Source organism: Python bivittatus, unplaced genomic scaffold, assembly GCF_059951505.1.
Source record: "Python bivittatus isolate LINGU-HERP-01145 unplaced genomic scaffold, Pbiv_v1 ctg000440_np1212, whole genome shotgun sequence".
Taxonomy (NCBI): Eukaryota; Metazoa; Chordata; class Lepidosauria; order Squamata; family Pythonidae; genus Python; species Python bivittatus.
Genome location: NW_028277063.1, coordinates 4,585,842 through 4,605,565, shown reverse-complemented (window position 1 = coordinate 4,605,565; position 19,724 = coordinate 4,585,842). Strand labels below are relative to the sequence as shown.

General features: G+C 44.8%; 1 protein-coding gene across 2 annotated transcripts; it reads right to left on the bottom strand.

The window, feature by feature from the left end:
- Nucleotides 1–1,056: 1,056 nt before the first annotated feature.
- CDC42EP5 (CDC42 effector protein 5) lies at nucleotides 1,057–18,899 on the bottom strand. Of its 2 annotated transcripts, XM_007430991.3 has the most exons (3): nucleotides 18,599–18,899; nucleotides 10,856–11,222; nucleotides 1,057–5,644 (listed from the first exon to the last, which is right to left on the bottom strand). In XM_007430991.3, the coding sequence occupies exon 3, from the start codon at nucleotides 5,642–5,644 to the stop codon at nucleotides 4,970–4,972; it is 675 nt and encodes a 224-aa protein (XP_007431053.1). In that variant the 5' UTR covers nucleotides 10,856–11,222; nucleotides 18,599–18,899; the 3' UTR covers nucleotides 1,057–4,969. The 2 variants fall into 2 exon arrangements, with proteins under 2 accessions (XP_007431053.1, XP_087998825.1); XM_088142699.1 differs by lacking the exon at nucleotides 18,599–18,899 and having other exon boundaries at nucleotides 10,856–11,470.
- Nucleotides 18,900–19,724: the final 825 nt, after the last annotated feature.

Here is a 19,724-nt window from a genome sequence, read left to right as displayed (position 1 = left end):
TAGAGTTCCTGGCAAAACTCCAGTCAAAGTACGAGGAATCACAGTGACTCAGTGACAGAAGCTTTGAATATGACTATTTCAATCATCCACATTCCTGATCAAAAAGTCACCCATCAATCCAGGTACTTCAGAGCCAATACGAGAAGAGGTAGACGGCTGGACAGAGTCTTCTTGCCTTACTCAATTTAAATTATGTTCAGTAGGTGAAAAGGAACAGATTTTTTTTAGACAATAGAAGCTAGTGTTTAACTTTTTCATGGCAACTCCCACTGCTAAGAGCACATACAGAGAAATCTCAGTGCTGCTTTTTTGATCACCTAAAATGGAAATACGGGAGATTACAAGGTCCACCACCATCATGAGGAGATGCCCTTTGCGGGGAGCCACATTCATTGTTCAAGGTCATGTGGATGAGGAGCAACTGGTGCAATTTCCAGAAAGGTGGCCAGTTCCAGAAAGTGAATTCGGTGCCTCCAAGGGCTGAGTTTAGGTAACATGGAAGGATAATATAATGATCACTGGTATGCATATGTGTGAGAGAGAGAAAGAGAGAAGGGAAGCAGGCTAAATCGGGAAGATCTGTAGAATTTTGAGCAAGATTCCAAAATGTCTTGGCTTGCTTTGGATATGATGTACTTTGACTTGGAATACTATTATAGTTCTTCTGCCCTGGCCAAAATAAAAAAACCACTCTTGAACAGATCCAGAACTCCTTACATGAACCAACCAGCAATAGCAAAGAGCATGGTAGGAACAGGGAGTTTCATTTACGAAAGAAAAGCATCCGAAACTAATTTGCTTTTAATTACAAGAAATATCAAACACTTTTTGGTCACTGTACAAATAGTTGGATAGTAGGTTGATAGTTAAACACGTCAAGTGGGGGCTGTATAGACATTCTCTTACATAGCAATTCCATAAAATGAGCTATTACAAACTGATAAATTGATACATAGAGCCATCTTGCTACATTGATTGCAAGGATTATTTAAAAATAAAAAATAAAAAGATTTAAGAATCTGTGGGGATCTAAGAAATAGGTTTCAGGATTAAATCTTGGGTGGGAGGGTGGGAGGTCTGGAAATGCACACCAATAATGGAGAACCGCAGTTGGTGGTTTTACTCTTCCAAAGGAAACAGAGATCAGAGTCCAGCCCCGATCTCATTTGCAGTCAGCAACCAAACCTCATTAATGGAACAGCTTTAAAATCATACCACAGAGATAAAACACACTCACCACAGGGAAAAAAATGTCCAGGTTATAAGTACAGTTTACAGTGAAGGGCAGTTCAGGGTTACAATATACATTGGGCTGGGCCCTCCAGATGTGCTTGGACTACAACACCTGTCATGCTCACAGGACTGAGAGTTTTGAATGCTGTAATCTTCACCATGTCTAGACTCAGGACCCACCCTTAACCCCAGCCTGATACATGGGACCCAGTTTTCAATTTTTTTTTTTAATATAAATTAGAAACCTACTCCTCTTTTGGAGTATATTCACATTGCAGACATACTGCTTTAAGAACTGTAGCTTATGTTGGGCGGGTAGAGTTACCCAGTAAAGAAGAATAAAGTAGTAGAATTGTAAGTTTGCAGTGGACACACCCATACCTTTACTCTCTTCCCCCCACCCTCCCAACACCTCTTCGTCATCCAGTATTTTTATTTGTCTCCTTCATGAACAGCATCACACTTCTGTCATCTTGTTACTTTGGGGGAGTCTCTTGTTGAAAACCAAAATTCTAGAGCAGTCTCCCACCATAAATTGGAGCAGTGTTTCTCAACCTCAGCAACTTTAAGATGCATGGACTTCAACTCCCAGAATTCCCCAGCGAGCATGCTGGCTGGGGAATTCTGGGTGTTGTAGTCCATGCATCTTAAAGTTGCTGAGGTTGAGAAACACTGATCTGGAGCAATAACTGGTTGTACATTGTGATTATCTGATGGAACATTCTTCAGCTAAGCTCCTGTTTGTAGTTGGCTAAAGTTGGGAGATACCTCCACCCATAATAAATCTAAGTCCTGAGCTGAAGACCAACATTAATTTATGGGACCTTAGCTTCTGTTGTAACATTCTGTACTTTACTTCCTGAAAAACCCAACCGTTCCACCCTAATACATTAAAACTCTTCTTATACCTCACATGGAGAACCCCAAATGATGGAGAACCTCCATTTCCTTAAGTTTCTGATATCTCCTGCCCAAACTTACATTCTTCAGCTAAGAATCACCAGTACCACAATATTCACTTCCGGTCTTGAAACTGCTTGCTGGGACATGCGACCCAGTAGAGCAAAATTAGAGAAAGCACGTTTCCCACCACAAAGCCAAGACCACTTTCTAAGGAAGGACAGGTGCTGCAAAAGCATGGTCACAGCCTTAAACAATCTTTCCTGCTCCCCCATCGCCACTCACCTGTCTCATTTGCAAAAGAGCAGAGAATAATCAAATACGTCCGGTGTTATACTAGAGGATAGGGGGTAAGTAAGTGAGATCTACTGCAAAGGTGTTTAGCTCTTTATGATCAGAGGGAAGTATCTGGCTTTTTAAGGGGCAGACGCTCCCAAAACCAGACAAAAACAACACTGAATTTTAAATGAAACAGAGTTTGCATGATTGCTCTCCATGAAATTAATTATTTCTTCCCCCTCCTTTATATTAAAAATGACAATTCAGTGGCAACATTTGGAGAAGCTCATGAGGCTGCAGCCATAGCTTCTGGGAGCTTCACAGGTGATGCATACTTTATCTTGTAGCAATGTCAGGACTGTACTAAGCACCCTTATTCCCCCATAATACTGACATATTTAAATCTTGTCCCCTTTATGCAGAGGGACAGGAGGTGATAACACTCACTCTGGCAAGGAAAACAACTTTTCTTTTTTGTAGCAGGTAAATACTTAAGGTAAGGCCATATACATTACAGTTCTATATACCTTTTCCATCATGATAAATGAATCAGGAATAAGAACCCAAAGCAGAAACACGGTGGAATCGAGAACATATAGACTAGATCCATCTGTAAGCAGTCCCCTAAGGAGCCAATACAAAGTTGTTTTCTATTTCCTGAAACAGCTTGCCAAGGCAAGGTGGATCCTGGTGACCGGCAGTCAGATCTCAGACTTGGAACAGGAGTGTGGATAAAGACTATGGGGAGAACAGAGGGGGAATGTAACGGGGAGGCATTATCCTTATATAAGCATTCTTACATTTAGCACAAACAAATACATCTACAGCTGTACCACCACCTCTGCATATATACAGAGAACGGGCAGATTTGTTTCCCAACTGTTTACCATTAACCTTCCAAAAATGAGTTATCCCCTATTTGACAATGTTCCCGCAGGCCAATTTAGGGAAGCCAAGAAAGTTGTAACAGAATCCCATTTTAAAAAGAACACAAAAGAAATATCTGATGGGCAAAAGGACAAGTTATTCATTTGGTGGATCAGGATCTGGGATTACAGAAGGGTTGTTCAAAAATACGTTGGCCAGTGAAAATCCCTCTCCAGTTATTGCCACTTCTAGCCCACTGAATTGTATTCAGCTTAAAAGCACCTTATTTAAAAGGGGATCCAGTTCATGTCAGATAGAGATGCCGTCTACGGATGCAACCCTGCCTTACCGCCCGACCCCGTCACAGCTTTAATGAAGAAAAAAAACTGATGCATATTTTTTCCACATGAGCATTCCAAGTTTTGTCCTTCATAAATAAATCCATTTAAAAAGTGACTAGCCAAAAGAGAAAAATAACGTGGGAATTGTTCCAGCTACCATGTCCGTTGAAAATTTTGTCCTTTTTTGTACATGAATGGATTGCCAAAAACAGATTCCTCTTTTATACAGGATGCAAAAAACATTGAGGTGGGCCACTGGGAGAAAATTCTGTCCCTTTTCATAGGCAACTAGGTGTGTGGATATTCGCAGCTCGCTCAACAGTCTCTTCAAATTATGAACCAAACATCTTTTCTTCATTCTTCCTGCCATCTCCTTTTCACTGGCTTCAAGAAAACGTGAAGAAGTTCTTGTTTTCCTTCTAACCATGTTCTTGTCTTAACACAAAATCATCTCTTAAGAAGAAATCTCACAACAGAGACAATACTGCTTTGGATATACAGATCTATAGGTGTAAGAGAAAGAACTGATCAGTGAATTAATTTTGAAATGGAAGCTGTTGGGCTAGCCTGTGTTCATCAGTTGAAAAGAGATTGGTGGACAGATAAAGACTTCATACCTTTGAATGTCATAATAGCATACAGGTTGATAGAAGAGACTGGCTACATAATTGGAGATTATTAGACAGATTTTCCAACACTGTATCATTCTCTCTTTGTCCTTTCTTCCAACAATGTGCCTCTTGGTTAAGACTGTGTCCTCACATCCTCTCAGTCTGTTTGCTTAGGTGGCCTTTCCTCAAAGCATATTCCAAGTTCATAGAGAGAAACTAACAGTGGATTAGAGAGCTGGAATTCAAGACGGTTAAGTAAAAATGATAAACATAAGAGCAGTTGATGGACAGAAAGTTTCGTAACAGACTCAGTGGTATGTCACTTTGATTCCAGACAGAGGAGATGGGCTGAAGCCAAGACGTATTTTTCCAGTACAAAGAAGTTGCACTGTCCCAGGCCTTGGAAGGAATATAAGTCATTGAGAAGTGGAGAGAGACAAGGATTAGAAGCACCTTCTGGAACCTATTTTTCAAAAGTAGCATCACGGAACATGCCATAAGATTCTGATTGGCGTTTTCCTGTGTAAACACAACAATAAGAAATCTGAAGGTAAAAGGCTTCTCTATAGGGATAAGTTGGTGGATTAGTTAATAGTCATTTGCTGGCCATATTTGGCCAAAGGGCTGCCAACTGCTGACTACTGCAGTAGAGGCTGAAAAACTCTGCAAGAGAAGGCTAGCAGAAATTTTAGGGGTGGGGAAAAGAAAAGAAAGGGCAAAGCCAGGATGTTCCTCTTCCTATAACCCAATCTCTTCATCCTGTTCATCTTCAAAACTGTAGCTCTGCCCTTCCTCCTCCTCTTCTTCTTCTTCCTCTTCTTTTTCATCCCCCTGCTGGGGGCACCCTAGTGGGCTTGGGCTCTCACCCCTCAATGCTTCCTGCTCCTGCCCTTTAATACTGTCCCAGTCTTTATCCATCACTCCAAGCACATCCTCCAAGATGGAAGGTCCCAAGTCCAGCTGGAAAGAGAGAAGGGATTCAGCATGTTCCAGCGTGGAACTCTCCAAGGAGAACTTCTGTTGCAGGTCCCAACCTTCTCCATTAGGGGGCTTTTGTGGCTTCCAGTCAGCCTTCTCTGGGCTCTGCAGTACCACAAAGCTGCCATCAGGGGTCGATGTTGCCGGACTCTGGACTATGCCATTCCCGCTACCAGGAGGAGACAGCAGTTCAAAGCAACCAGAAACATCTCCAGGAGAACAAAGGGACCCAGGAGACACTGCCACATCATGAGGCAACCCATTGGTCTTGGAGCCCCCGTGGTTGCTGAGGAAAGACGTATCGCCAAAAGCATCACCCCCACGGCCAATGTGCATCGTATGTCGAAAGTCCCCCAAAGGGGCACTAATCATGGCTCGATCCAGACGGGGCCTCTTCTTGGAATGAGAAACTGGGGACTGCTTGAGGATGGGCATCTGAAAAAAGAGAGAAAAGATGAGGATCCAAAGTGTTCCCAATGGAACCAGCACAGCCTCCAAGTTCAATTACTGTACTTTCCTAAAGACCCAGATTTGAGTCTCACTACAAAGTCTGACACAAAATCACCCACCAACACCCATGCGCAGCCTAGGTCCCACCTTTGTGAGACCCATGGGAACAAAATGCTGTAGTGAGGATAAATAGGAGGCTGCATATCCCATTGCAAGTTAGGAGTCTGAAGCATGAAACCAAAGTATGAGCTATTTGAATTAAGTCTATTATTTTTGGCCTAAATGAACATAATGCATTTTTAATCACACCACATGTTACTTTACCAATGGCAGGATGTTTGCTTTTATTGCTAATGTCACTTTGGGATAGCCCTCCATTGTAGCAGTCCTTGTCTCCACAGATTTTGCATTTCCCTCAACCTCATACCTACTGTCCCCCCTTTCTAGCCAACTATGAGTTTATCAGGCACATGACTCACCATGAAATCTTCTGCCATAATAAATTTGTTCATCTTGAAGACAGCCAAGAGCCTGTTGTGGCTTTCCTCTAAGAGATTTAGCCCAGGAACCAATGATATAAAAGAATAGTAATTTCAGAAGACAGCCTTCAAAGACAGCTACCCTGTTTGAATCTATTTCCTTCCAAGTTGCTGAGTATTGTGAACATGGAGTTATCCTATTTTAGCTCCTCTGGGGTAGAGTAAATAGGCCAAAGAGAGAATCACTTACTCCAAGGCTCTTAGTTTGGCTCATCCTACCAAACTCACATACGATGTACCAAAACTCACAAGATTGATGCAAGATCCATGCAGGGGACAATCTAGCCTTCCCCTCCTTTCAGTCTGAGGGGGTGAAGATTTTAGATTTTGCAGCAGCCAGAGCCTGAGATAAGTGAAAGAGTTACAGGAATACCTGCTCTGTCCTGACCCAGCTCAGGATATTTTTCACCCACTGACCGCCCACATAACAACTTGTCCAACCAGTTCTTTGAATGAGGAACACTTAGGCTGCTCTGGGACACTCAAGTTCCTTAAGAAGAGGAGCAAGATCTGGAGGATGGAAGATGAACCTAAGAAGAACTATTGGGGGAGACCAGAACTGGAAATCTTTGGTTACTTCTGCAACAGAAGCAGGGTTTAGCTGTATTCATGGCAGAATATAATATATTCAGGATGTCACAGGTCTTCCATAGGATCTATGCCTGAATTTACACAAGACACTAAGACATTATTTACTTAATTATGGTTTATTAAACAACTCACAATTTCCCAGTTCAAACTCCCCAACCCATGGTTAGGAAACAAAAATAGCTGGATTCACTCAGCACACTAAGTTACAACGGTGTATCTTGTTATATGAATCCAAACCAAGTTTGTCCATGGGTAATTGGAATGGATGCATTATCCAAGAAACAGGGAGTTCCTTTCTACACAATGCTGTGAACACTTCCAGTAATCAAATCCTAAATATTGTTAGATAATTTGGTATGGAATTTGAGGTGTGGAATGGCTCTTAAAACGGGAATGAGTTTTCCTTCCCTTGACTCAAATACAGAAAACTAGACTGCAAAGAAGTCCTCCCTTCTCCAATTTTTGGGATGCCTGCCCCCAAGTCTTATCCTGATGGCACTGCTGGCCATCCTACGCACAAGGTGGACTAGGCCTACAGACACTGGAGTTTCCCGTCTCTCCTTGTACCTGCCCAACATTGCAGTGTTCTCGTCTGAGGTGTGATGATCTAATAGTGAGAGATGATTCATGTTGAATGGGAACAATGGAGCTGCACTGGGGGTGGAAGGGAGACACCGTCTGGGCAAGTGCTAGAGGGGGGGAGGCAGAGGAGAGGGGAGGAGGCGCAGGCAAAGCTTCTCCTTCCCTCCTGAGATCAGAAAGTGCTGACAGAAGTGGAAACAGCCTAAGAGTTGAGTCAGCTGTGGGTGGTAAATAGACCCAGCATACAGTATCAGGAGGCAGAGAAAGAACCCAGGAGTCCTGATTCCTAGCATCTTCTCTCTCACATTTCTAAGCATTGCTCCCTTTCCTCGAAATCCAGGAAGAAAAGTTAGCTACTAATCTCCCACTTCTATGAACCACTTTGATGCCAATGCCAGTTCCAGGAATTGGTGGAGGAAGGATGAGGGCCTTTTCCTTGGTGGTTGAGAAGGGATGAGGAATAAAGGACATTATTCCTTTTTATGGAAGCAAGTATTAGAAACACACAAGGAAAAAACCAGTAGTCCAACAGTCTCCAGAGGTGGTGGGAAGGACAATCCCCCCCACTTCAAGAGTGTCATTTCCTCATGGGTAGTCTGTTTAGGACTGTGCCCTAGGTGTCCATGGGATCCACCACTTTTGCAAAATGACAACACCAGCATTCCAGCATCACCCCGCAAGCTCCTCCCCTTTTACACGCATGAGCGTGGTCATGACGCACATATAAAGGGAGAGCTTGCATTGCATCAGCACAACACTGCTTTTGGCTGTTCTACCAAACAGTTCTACCCATTAGTGGATGCCGCTGTTTGGTAGAAATAAAGCCAATTATTTATTAATCAATCAATCAATCAATCAATCATCAATCAATCCCCAATTCCCCTGATTCAGTTCCAAAAAGGTATTTCAGAACATGCAGGGACGCAAACATCTCACCTGTCCAAAGCACCAACATTTTTGCTCAAGATTGCAGTGTAGCTATGGAGGGCAGCTACACAAAAGATGCAGCTGCTTTAAAGAACTTTTTGGAACTAAATCCAAAGTGTGCACAGCCTGAAGACCTGAGACACAACCTGCAGTGATCTGAAAACTCTCAGATCTGTCTGAATGGAAGACCTCATCAACCCTTCCACAAAAAGTACCATCATCCTCTCTTCCTTGGTTCATGCCCTGCTATTCTTCCTTTCTCCCATCCATCACTTCCTTTGTAGAGTCCTTGAAACAGAAAACTGGTTTCATTGCCAGTATTATTCTTGAAGGCATCATAGACTTCTACAAATATTATTAGAGCTCTTCCACAATGGAGCAAGCCAGCATTAATAGGGCTGTCAAGTAGTCTCCTATGCAGGCCAAGGAAGAGATCCAAGCTTGCTTGATTTCTATTGAATACATGGTACAGGGACAACTTATCCCATGATGATGCTTGTTTGGAAGGGGGTTCTTAAGTACAATCCTTTTAATGTCAGATTCCTTGACTAATATTTTAGGGGACAGTTGGCCACAAAGTGGCATAATTGCCCACTTATGGCGAGCCTGAACCATCAATAGTGCTACATCTTACTGATGGAAGGAGCAAAAATGGAGAAGGAGAGGGAGCCAGGCATGAGTTTCTCTTCTGAGATGAAGTTTAAATCAAAATGTCAAAAGGGCTACGGAAGGCTTTCTACTTCTTAAAGACAAAAATGAATTAACTGATTTTTGATGGGAAAGTGCTCCACTTTTGGGACTATGTAAGGGGGAAGGGAGACAGATTCAAGGCCCAGGCATTTACAAAGCAGTTGGAGGGTGGGGTGGGGGGACTATCTTGAAGAAGCCTTATGCATGAATTTGTGGGAAGCATCACATTCACATACCTCAGGATAGACAATTGCCTTTGAGAATGGATTGCCCTAAGCTATTCATCTGATCACACAAGACTTTTATCAAATAAATGTATTTTCCATCAGGGCCTTTTGCTTGAAGCACTAAATGACCACTTGAGGGCTGCATGGAGACAAGGACTGCAAAGCTTGTGGACTAGACACTTCCATTTTGTGTGGTTTTAAAAATGCTTTTCAGCAGAATCCCAGCCTTCAGTATTGGCACCTTGTCTGTAGACCACAAAAACACATCAAGAGTGCAAGCAAAAATGTGAGACAGGGAACAGCTGAGAATCAGAACCACTGGATCTGACATGATCTTGGCGTGGTTCCAGGCAGGCTTACTCTAAGCCTCTTGGGAAAATATATCTATTCCTTTTCCCTCCATCCTTCCCCTCTCTGCGGATGACAGATATGGTTACTAGCCCCAGAGGACAATGACGGAATTTCCTTCAAAAATTGACACAAAGTCTTTGGAAATGCTCATGTACAGCTGGGATTAAGGAAACAGTTGGGCACTAGGCAGGGGTGGGGTCCAGTGGAACTCTCTAGCTTTGCTTGCAATGGAGCAGAAACACTGAGCCTGTGTGGAGAAGGGGCCCGTATGCCTGGTTTCTCTGGAAAAGGAGCTAAAACTAGCAAGCAGGAGGTGGAGAAAGAGTTGGAAGCATGCATCCTGGGGCACTACAGAAAGAATGAGATCTGATGGGCTACTGGGGCAAAAAACAGAGTTGGGATTTCAAAGTATGGGTTGGTTGACCAGGAGAAAAATCTGAGGAGCTACAGCAGAAAGGAGCTGGTAGGGAGCTAGAAGGAAAGAGAGGAAGTTTTATAGCAAGCGTCTTCCAAGAGCGAGGTTCTGCAAGAGGAGAACCTAAAAACATTCTGGGGGAAGCTGGAAGGTGGTTGAGCTGAAAATGTTGATATACCAGGAAAAATATCTCAAGAAGTCCAGGCAGAGATCTGTGGCTGGGGAGTTACTTGGTTTAGCCACAGCCCCCACTCTGGGTCTTGTTTTCAACCTGGCTGCTGTTTGATTTATGGCCACTCTCTTATTCCTCCCCTTCCAGACACATGCACACAGAGAAGACTTTGTGCTACCACACTCCTGCCCCAAGTTTCTTTTTAATCCTTGTGAAAAATTAAAGGTCACCTCATCCCATGCACTCACCTCCATTAGAGAAGAGGGTTATCCAGAAAAGACAGTCCTTCCCCAGGGCTTAGGTTGGCCATCTTGTTAGGGCTATCTCCTCTCCAGGAGAACTCAGAAGCCCACTTTGCTTTCTTTTTCTGCTCTCTGGACTCCTGAGACTCATTCTGAAACCACGATCCTTTGCTAGAGAAGCTGGAACCCTAGTTTTCAGCCCACCAGCTATCTGGGCTAAATCTCAGTTAGTGGGGAACCTACGAGCCCCAATTCCTGGCTGACCTCATTCCTGTTTTACTACTGCCTAAGCTACAGTCACAGTCCCCCCTGCCCCCATCCTGCCTGCCGCAACCCCGACTCCCTGAAGCCAGGAGAGATGTCAGATGATTCAACACACGTCTTTCTCCCGCTGCCCAGTCAGCGCTCCCGGGCGCCAAAAGCAAAGAGGAAAAGAGTGTTGTTAAGTTAGCAAACTCACCTTTGCTCAGAAGAAGACTCCAACTGCCTTTTCCCACACCTCAAGTGACTCACAGGAACGTCCCGTCTCCCTTCCTGCTTTTGTAGTCGCCCCAATCCGCTGCCTCCGCCAAGGGGCAGTGCCAAAGCAATCCAAGCCACAAAAAACTCTATATCCTCCCAGCGTTCGGAGTTGGATCCTGTTCCACTTTTGTCCAGCAACGTCCGGGAAGTTTGCTTAGAGTTCTCAGAAATCCCCAGAAAATTTCTTTTTTTTCCCTTTCATTTGTCCACCTCTCGTGCTCTCCTTCTTTTCCTCCCAGCTTCTTCTTCACCAGCTTTCACTCCACCCCTCTTGGGTGGTGGCCCAGAATGTTATTTATTTATACCTGAACAAAAAAGAAGAAATCGTGGATGTCACAAACACCAGCAAAGTCCAAACTGCGCCACAGAGGATACGAGCCCCTGATGTGACAGAGAGAGACCGGGAACCAGAAGCCAAAACAAATATTATCCCGGGGAAGGAAATTTAAACACATATCCACACATAGAGGGGGGGAAAACCCTCCAACTTTGTATAAAGTTCAGCACATTCCTGAATTCCGGAGTTTGGCTGGCATATTTGGAAACCCAGCTAAGAACAGGCTAAGAACAGACAATGCAGGATCTGAAGGGAGCGCCTGTAACAGGCTTTAGAAGTGAAATGGCACGCATAAACACACACACACACACACACACACACACACACACAGAGGCTAGTTAAAGACAAGGGTGGCAGAGCTGTTTTCACCCTTTGCCAAAAGAAACCAGGCAGTTGGACGGGGAAAACACATGCAACAGTTTTAGAACTGCCTTACTTTGAACTACAGTTACATCCTTGAAGGGGATCAGCTTTATAGAACCACCAATTCAGATAGTCAGAAATTTAAGAAGTGGCTGGCTGCAGGCATGCTCCCTTACAGATAGAGCCAAGTTCCCTAAGTCCTCTGCGACTGAAACACACAAACACACAACACACTTTGAACCTCCCCCCCAACTTTCTAGTCCTTAAGATTGGTTCTGAAGACATGACTGCACAAAATTCCCGTTGTTCTACATTCTGCATCTTTCCCAAATCATTTCAGCTCTTCTGCATGGTGGCAAGAGCGGCAATTTTGGCAAAAAACATACTCTCCAATATAGACTTTATATTTAAAATATACCTTAATTTAAGAATATCTTCTGAAGCGTTTTAAAGTCTTTGGAAAGTAGTAACAAAAGCTAAACGTTTTTTAGAAGAGAGATGCCTGTATTAATGCACATGTGTACATATTTATACATAAATACACAGAGACACGTAAACAAAAGAGCAACATTTAAAGTACCAGTCCAATTCAATGCAATAAACACATTAATAATCATATCAGATACAGTATAGATCAGCCTTAAAAGCACATTCTGGTTTAAAACCTGTTTTGGCAAGCACGGACACATTCTGTTGGTCAGCATAAAACATAATTCATGCTTTTTTAGCATTTCATATGCATTTTAAAAAACATAATAATTGGTGAGTAATGAAGAGAAGGGGAAAAAAGAGCGAAATGGTTACCAGTTCTCAATTTATGAAGAATGTAAACTTCTTCATAACTAAAAATCTACAACAGCAAGAAGGGCAGCACCAGAACATTTCCTTCTAATACACCGGCTCTTTTTTCAGTTTTTTTTTAAAGATTGCTTTTATCCAGGTTTTTATGACAGCTTTCTTACTGTCTCACTATTAGCTGCCTGAATTGTTACTTTTAGTAGAAAGATGGGCTAAGAAATCTGATACACATGGGTTATGGCAACAGCAGTTACTATATAATACAGTGTTCCCTGCACGTTTGGAACCACCTTTCCTCATTACCCAATATAATCCTTGAATTGAACAGTACAGAAATAAAGTCCTAATCCCAAAATTTCTGCCATCTGCATCTTAACTTTGACCAAGAACCTCATTTTCTCCTGTTGGAGAATGGGTGAAGAGACCCAGGGATAAATGTTTCCTTTGTTATAAAAGAGTGACATGATAGGGATTAAGGGGGGGTGGGGGTCTTGAATCGGCCTTGATTCCAGGACATCCCTCCCCATTGTTTTTAAAAAAATGAGCAATTGGCTCAAATCAGGGTTGAGAAACATGGCAGCTATACAGTCCCTGCATTCCGATGGACTGATGGAGTGTTGGAGACAGAAAAAGGGTGAGATTAGGGAAAGGAAAAGACTAGAAAGATGAATGGTTCAAGTGAAGAAGAACGATTGCCCTCAAGATTAGTTATGTTTTTCTTTAAAAAAAAAAAAAAGGGAAGATAGATCTGTGTTGGTGTGTGGAACACAGGGGTGAAAGAGGTTAGTCAACACATAGCGATAGATCTCAGAGTCAAGGACTTTTTATCTCTATGAGCATCAGGTTCAAAGCTTACATTTCAGAGTGGACAGAACAAGAAACGGGGAAAGAGATCAAAGGGTGAGCAAGAGGCAGCAATGACTCTCTGCAGCCCCTTCCACCACATCCCTTCCCCATCTTAGCATCTTTCTTGATCTTCACTTAATTATAGCATTTTTCAGAGAAGAGTGTTGGGGAGCGTCCTCGTTTGTTCATGCTTAAGTTGGCTTCTTTCAAGAAGTTCTTGCAATGAAAAGGGGAACATTAACCCACCGGTCATCTGAACTGGGATACTTGATCTCCATCCTTCCTATTTTATTACATGTCTAAATTGTAACTTCGTTTTCCTATTGTAGCCCTATAAAGATGCTTATTTTTTGATGGCTTTTTAAAGACTTTTGAGACTACGTGATAGAGTGCTCTTGCAGAAAGGGGGTTTTCTTGCATTCCATCATGCAATTGGGAGAAGGGAAACTTGAGATTCTAAGAGACTACGGTTAGCCTAATGCAGGGGTAGGAATATATTGCCTTCGGATACCGCCTATGGCACCTTGGAGGCTCCCTGCTCCACCTAACTTTAGTTTCCTTTCATTTTAAACAATGGAAACAGCATGCTGTAGAGCAAACTGTTCTGCTTTTAACATCGCCTTTCTTTATAACAGTGGCTGTGGAATTCTGGGAGTTGAAGTCCTCACATCTTAAAGTTCCCAAGGTTGAGAAACACTGCTTTATAAGAAGGCCTTGGGGCCCAAATGTCTCCGTGGAGAATAAAAAGTTGAAACCCCAGTCGGTTATTTTGAAATGCACCACCTGCTCAAAGAAAAAGAAAGAAAACTGAAGCAGGATAGAACATCTTGGAAGGGTTAGTAAGGAAAAAACGAACATGATTTCTCTTTGGGAAAAATGTCTTATGATTGCCCCAGTCCAGCATGGTACCCATTTGGTGAGCAAGAAAACCCCCTTTCTGCAAGAGCATCCTATCATGTAGTCTCAAAGGTCTTTTTAAAAAGCCATCAAAAAATAAGCACGTAGGCAAGGCAGACTTTAGCACACCACCACCACCTAACTTCAAATCCCAGTGAACAGCACCTGTGCAGTAAGGGATGCTGGGAACTGTAGCTCAGAGACCCCTAAACTAAGCCTCAGGTTATCCCCCGCCCCATAACGGTCTCATATAACCATAGTGCGACGGTCCTTAATTCAGCCTCCAGGAATTAACCTGGGGCTCAAGAAACAGAATAGTGAATTTAGGTTAAATGCATCAGCTATTTTCTTGGAGTACTGTATTATTTTAATTAGGCTAAAGAAATAATTAGGAGTTTTCTCTTCCAAGCATGATAGTAACAGCATATCATATGTGGAGATGGCTGGTGGGGTGATGGGTTTGGTCCCCCCCCCCCCAGCATCTTGAAGGTTTTAGGGCTAAAATTTACAGGGGGGGTTTAGGACATTTTTAATGTAAGTTTCTATTTTAATTATTTATGGATTTTAGCCATTGTTGGAGGGATTGGTGTTTTTTCCTTTTTTGTTATTGGGAGCCGCCCAGAGTCACCCATTGGGGGAGATGGGCGGCATACAAGTTTAACAATAAATAAATAAATAAATAAATAAATAAATATTAAAAATGTGAAATACTTCTCAAGAGCAGAAGCAGCTACCATGGAGCAAATATTTAAAAATAAGCAGAATATGGGACCTTTTGGGGGGAGAAAAATAGAGGATAGATTTATTAACTATACCAGGGGATCAGCAATATGATTAATGAAATGTTTTTGTTATTGGAAACCAGCTTCTACTTTTCTGTGCCTTTAGGCACTGGCAAATTGGCGTCCTCTAGATATTCGGGAGTTTAAGATCCACTAGCCTTGGCCAGCCAACAGCCAGGTATTGAGGACATACAAGCCCAAACATCCAGAGAACTCAGTTAAAAACAGCTCCTCCACCCCAAAAGAGAAATGAAATCCATGTTCAGTGGTATTTTTTTATTTTCCCATCTCCCCCCAAGGTATGTTAAACCTCCCCTTTGGTTCTCCTTTCATAAAGCCAACAGATTTGTTCCCATGCATATTGCTACTTCTCAGAATCTTAGTTTTGATTTTGCTGTCATGTGAAATATTTATATACTATCCCCACAAAGAGAGAGATGCCTCAGCCATGCGCATTGCAGTGGGACCCGTTGACTCTCCTTTAACCAGAGTAAAATTGGACAGGCTTCCCCAGTCTGGGGCATTCCAGATTGTGGAACTACAAATCCCTTCTGGCAAGCCTGGGTGATGGATGTTGGGGTCTAGAGAGTACCAGGTTGGGCAAGGCTAGGACAATGAGGTCCCAGGCATAGGCCAATAAGACAAATGTTTCAAAGCTTTGTCCATAAATTGTGAAGTCAGATGGGGTCCCCCAGTGGTTCAACAAGGAGCCCTGGATTCTTCGGAAGAGGAACAGAATCTGGTCTGTGAAAACTCAGGACCGCTTCACTGACATGCTCCAAAGATGTTACTTTTGTGTAAAGCGTGCAAACCCTGTGACTATAATGTCTTTGCAGATGCCGAAGCTGAGCGTAGTCCTTATTTATTTGGCACAGCGGCCATCTCCAGTTCACAAGCTCCATAATACAGAATCATCCAAAGCTGATTTTGGGGTGCGTGGTCATTATGAATTTCAGGTTTTATTCAGCTGCAGTTCCAAATACGGGATAACAGGAACTCAAAATCGACAGGAGCTTTACCTGCCCATGTAGATCTGCAGGAAAGCTACAGGTCGCTCTAGTTTCCACCTACATACATACTCACAGGAGATCACAGATATTGGAATGTTGGATATTCATACACCAAAGTGATTGCGCACATTGTGCGCAGAAACAACAACATTACTCTGCAAGATCAGGTGCAGAATTTCATCCAGTAGATCCTGGGACTGGATAACGTTGGACTGAAGTGAGAATACAGAACCCAGGAGCATTTTCTTCTAGGCAACTGCAGTTAATCCACCATACCCCAGCCAGCATTTCTTTCAAGGTGACAGATGTTATCCCCCATCCTGTACGCAGGAGAAACCCTTTGCTCTGGCAAGTGAAGCGATAAGGAGGTTTTCAAGTTTATTGCTGTCGGCTGCAAATAGTCGAAGACTGAATTCATACAGAAGTTGGATGTCTTGTTTCTTTTTGCCTTGCTAGGGTGTTAAACAGCAACACTTTTTTGAAAGTGGGTTGGCATCTCTAATTAAAAGCTAAAGGCTGAAATTGGGTTGGCTAAAGATTTTCTTCTAAAATGTTCTGCCTACACCATTGGTAGAAAGCCACGGTGTGAATCCAGTTGAGCAGTCAGCACATTTAAATTCAACTCCACACTCCTTGTAGTTTACAAAGCATGTCCTTGGATGACATTTTGTAAACAGCAAATAACATGGCCTGTTTAACCACATTACTCTGAGAACTTAATTTCTCTTGATCCCAGTTCCCCTATCCAAAAATACCAAGAACGGTATGCTAGTGTTGGCCAAGATGAGAACCCAGCATATGACATGCTACAGATTTCAATATAATCCAAAGGTTATTAGGGTAGTTAAATAGAACCTCTCTATTCAAGAGAAGTAGCTCTTTGAATACAGATACTAGTGATAAACTGTTGCTGCTGTGACCAGATCTGCCTACGGCAACTGACAGGCTGTCTGCTGAAAGCAGGAGGCCTAATTGAAACAACCCAATAAGTCTCTTATATTTATTCATTTATATATCAGATGTATATCCCACCTTCCCTGCAGGGGCTCAAGGTGACACACACGGTGTTGCTTCCTTCTACTTTTTTCCCACAACAACCCTGCGAGGTAGGTCAGGCCAGGGCAAAAATAGAGGCTGAAAAGCAAGACTGACAGTTTCAACAAGAACAAGACTAGTATGCCTAAGATCGCTAACCCAATTCAGATGTGAAAGACACCTAGCAAGCAGCAGCAACATTAAAACAGAAAGAAAAAAAAATCAATCACTTATGCAAGAAGGGGAAAACACTGAATCACATGGTGACGTTCAATAAAAGAACCCAATTTATATAACAAGCAGAAGATCCATGGTTCCCTGCCCCCTCCTACTGGCCTAGAGATCGGGAACATGCTTCAAACATGCCTCCTGCCATGTGATCCTCAAAGGTGTGGCTGAGAGGACAGACCTCAGCCCAAATTGGCCAGGTTTTGCCTGGGGAAGCAGACTGGCCTTGCTCAATGCAGCTCAAGGATAGAATATTGTTGCAAAAGTTCACAGGAAAATCTGCAATTCTACACACCAACAGTAGCGTAAGCCCAACGGCCTAGCCGCCCTGAGTTACTAGTCTATTGGGCAGCCCTATAAATCAAATAAACACAGAAATAAACTTCTCCAACTTCTATGTAAAATGATCACTGGTTCATAGCTGCTCTGTGCACCAGTTCATGTCTCCCCAGCTTCTTTTTCCAATGCACCACCTATAAGCCCTTCCACTCCGCCCTGCCCTACCAAAGGCCACTAGAAAATGGCACAATATTGTCCAAAGGGCAAGTTCTTGGACAAAGAGCGGAGTCTTTGCGCAAGGAGCAAGATCTTTCAGGATACCTCCATCATCATTTCTTAATCCAGCGCCCTCAAGACGAGATGGACTACAGCTCCCATCATCCCCACTCAGCCCGGCCGAGATCCTGCAGAATACAGATGATCCGAGCTGTCACACCTTTAGAAAGCACAAGGAAGACGCCAAGGCGCCAAGGCTGGGGGATCTCTGCAGTTTCACCCCCTCCATCCTTTGTTTCGCCTTCATTGTGCGCCTTCTGTCACTGGTTTTGGAAGGGCTTGATTCACCTCCTCGCCTTCGCATTGCTCACCCCGCCGGCTCACAGTTCATCATCCCGCATATTTCGGTGCCACATTTCTCCACCGCCCGCCCCACCCAGACCCACCTCTCTGAGGTGGACACAGCGAGGGCGGCAAAGCCCGGGCATTCCTCCACAGCAACGCCTCCCCTACGAACAGCCTCGATCTCGGCTGCCCGCTCGAACTCGCCCCGAAGCTCCCCTCCCTGCCGCAACGAGTCCCAGACAGCGGCTCCCTTTTGTTCGGCTCCAGCCCACTAGTCCACGCTGCCCCACACGAAGGGGCCCTTCAGGCTCTGCCGCTCCCAGCTCCGCAATCACCTTGAAGCGATCCCACCCCGTTTCTAATCCACTAGGCGACCCGGTCCCTTCCCGCGAACCCAAGATCCTGCTAATCTGGTGAGGTCTCCAGACGCCTTTCCTTCAGAGCCCAGGGCTTTGGCCCCCTGCTCTGCCCCCAAGCACTCCTTCTTCCTCCCCCCAAAACCGGAGCAATAATCCCAGTCTTTTATACCGGCGTTGCGCTCTTACCTGGAGCGTCACTCCCTCTGCCTTCTGATCCAGCGACTCCCGTTCGCCAGGCAGCTCCGGCAAGCCAGCGGTTAAAAGGGAGGGGTGTGTCTCGCAAGCCACGCCCACTTTCCCGGGGCTTTTGCCCGGGCTGTCTTTTTCTTAAAGGGGCACCCTCAAGCCAAGATTTGGGGAATCGTTGCGGGCGCTCGGGGCGATAAACAAACAAACAGGCGGCCCGAAAATGGAAAGGGGGCTGTGCGGAGAGAAATGCTTTCAAGGAGACCCAGAAGAAGAATGCAGATCTTGGAAAGCAGGAGGAGGAGGAGGAGGAGGAAGGGGAGGCAGAAGAGAAAGCGCATTGCTGAAAAAGGGACCCTCGCCCCACCCCCGCCCCCACAAGTCTTACCCAGCCCGAGGATGGAATTTCCTGAAAGTGTCTTTCCCAGAGAGAATAATTAGTTCCAGATGGAAGACGGGGGGGAAAGGGGAAGGAAAAGCAGGATTGTTGGAATACTGTAGAGCGGAGGAGAAAGACCCTGGAAGGTATGGAGGGACCGCCTTTCCCAACCTGGCGCCCTCCAGATGGGTGGGTGGCCGTCCTTCCGATCACCTCTGCAGGCAACGCGCTTTCTGCTCTAGGAACAAGATAAGAGCGGGCGAGAGAGCGCGGGACTTACACGCGGGCGACAGTCGCGCGGGGGGGGGGGGGTAGGCGCCAAGCGAGGAGGAGGAGGAGGCAGTTTCGCACGTACAGAGTCGAGCAAGCCAGTTCTGGACACGTGCAACACAGCATGGTCCCGCTTGCTTCCTTCCAGCGTGTGAATGCGGAGCGAGCGTGCGGGAGAGCAAGGGCCTGCGGTCCTACGTTCAGGTGACACAGGCTTCAGCGCACGGGGGACGCTCTGACCGCTGGAGCCGATAGCAGAGGCGGCCAGAAACGCAGCTTCCCGCGCGGCTCGCTTCCCGGGCTGGCGAGGGCAAAATGGGAAAAGGAGCCTCGGGGAGGGGGTGACTCGGGAGCAGCCCGCTTCTCCTGGCCCCGGCCCCGGCCCCTCCGCCGCCAGCACGCCCGGCCTCTGCCGCCTTCCTAGGGGCGACCTCCGCGGGCGGGTGGGGGCGAAGAGGCATTTGCAGCCGGGGGCCG

Excerpts from the sequence above, each read along its gene's own strand:
- CDC42EP5 (XM_007430991.3), bottom strand. The coding sequence starts at position 5,644 with ATGCCCATCCTCAAGCAGTCCCCAGTTTCTCATTCCAAGAAGAGGCCC.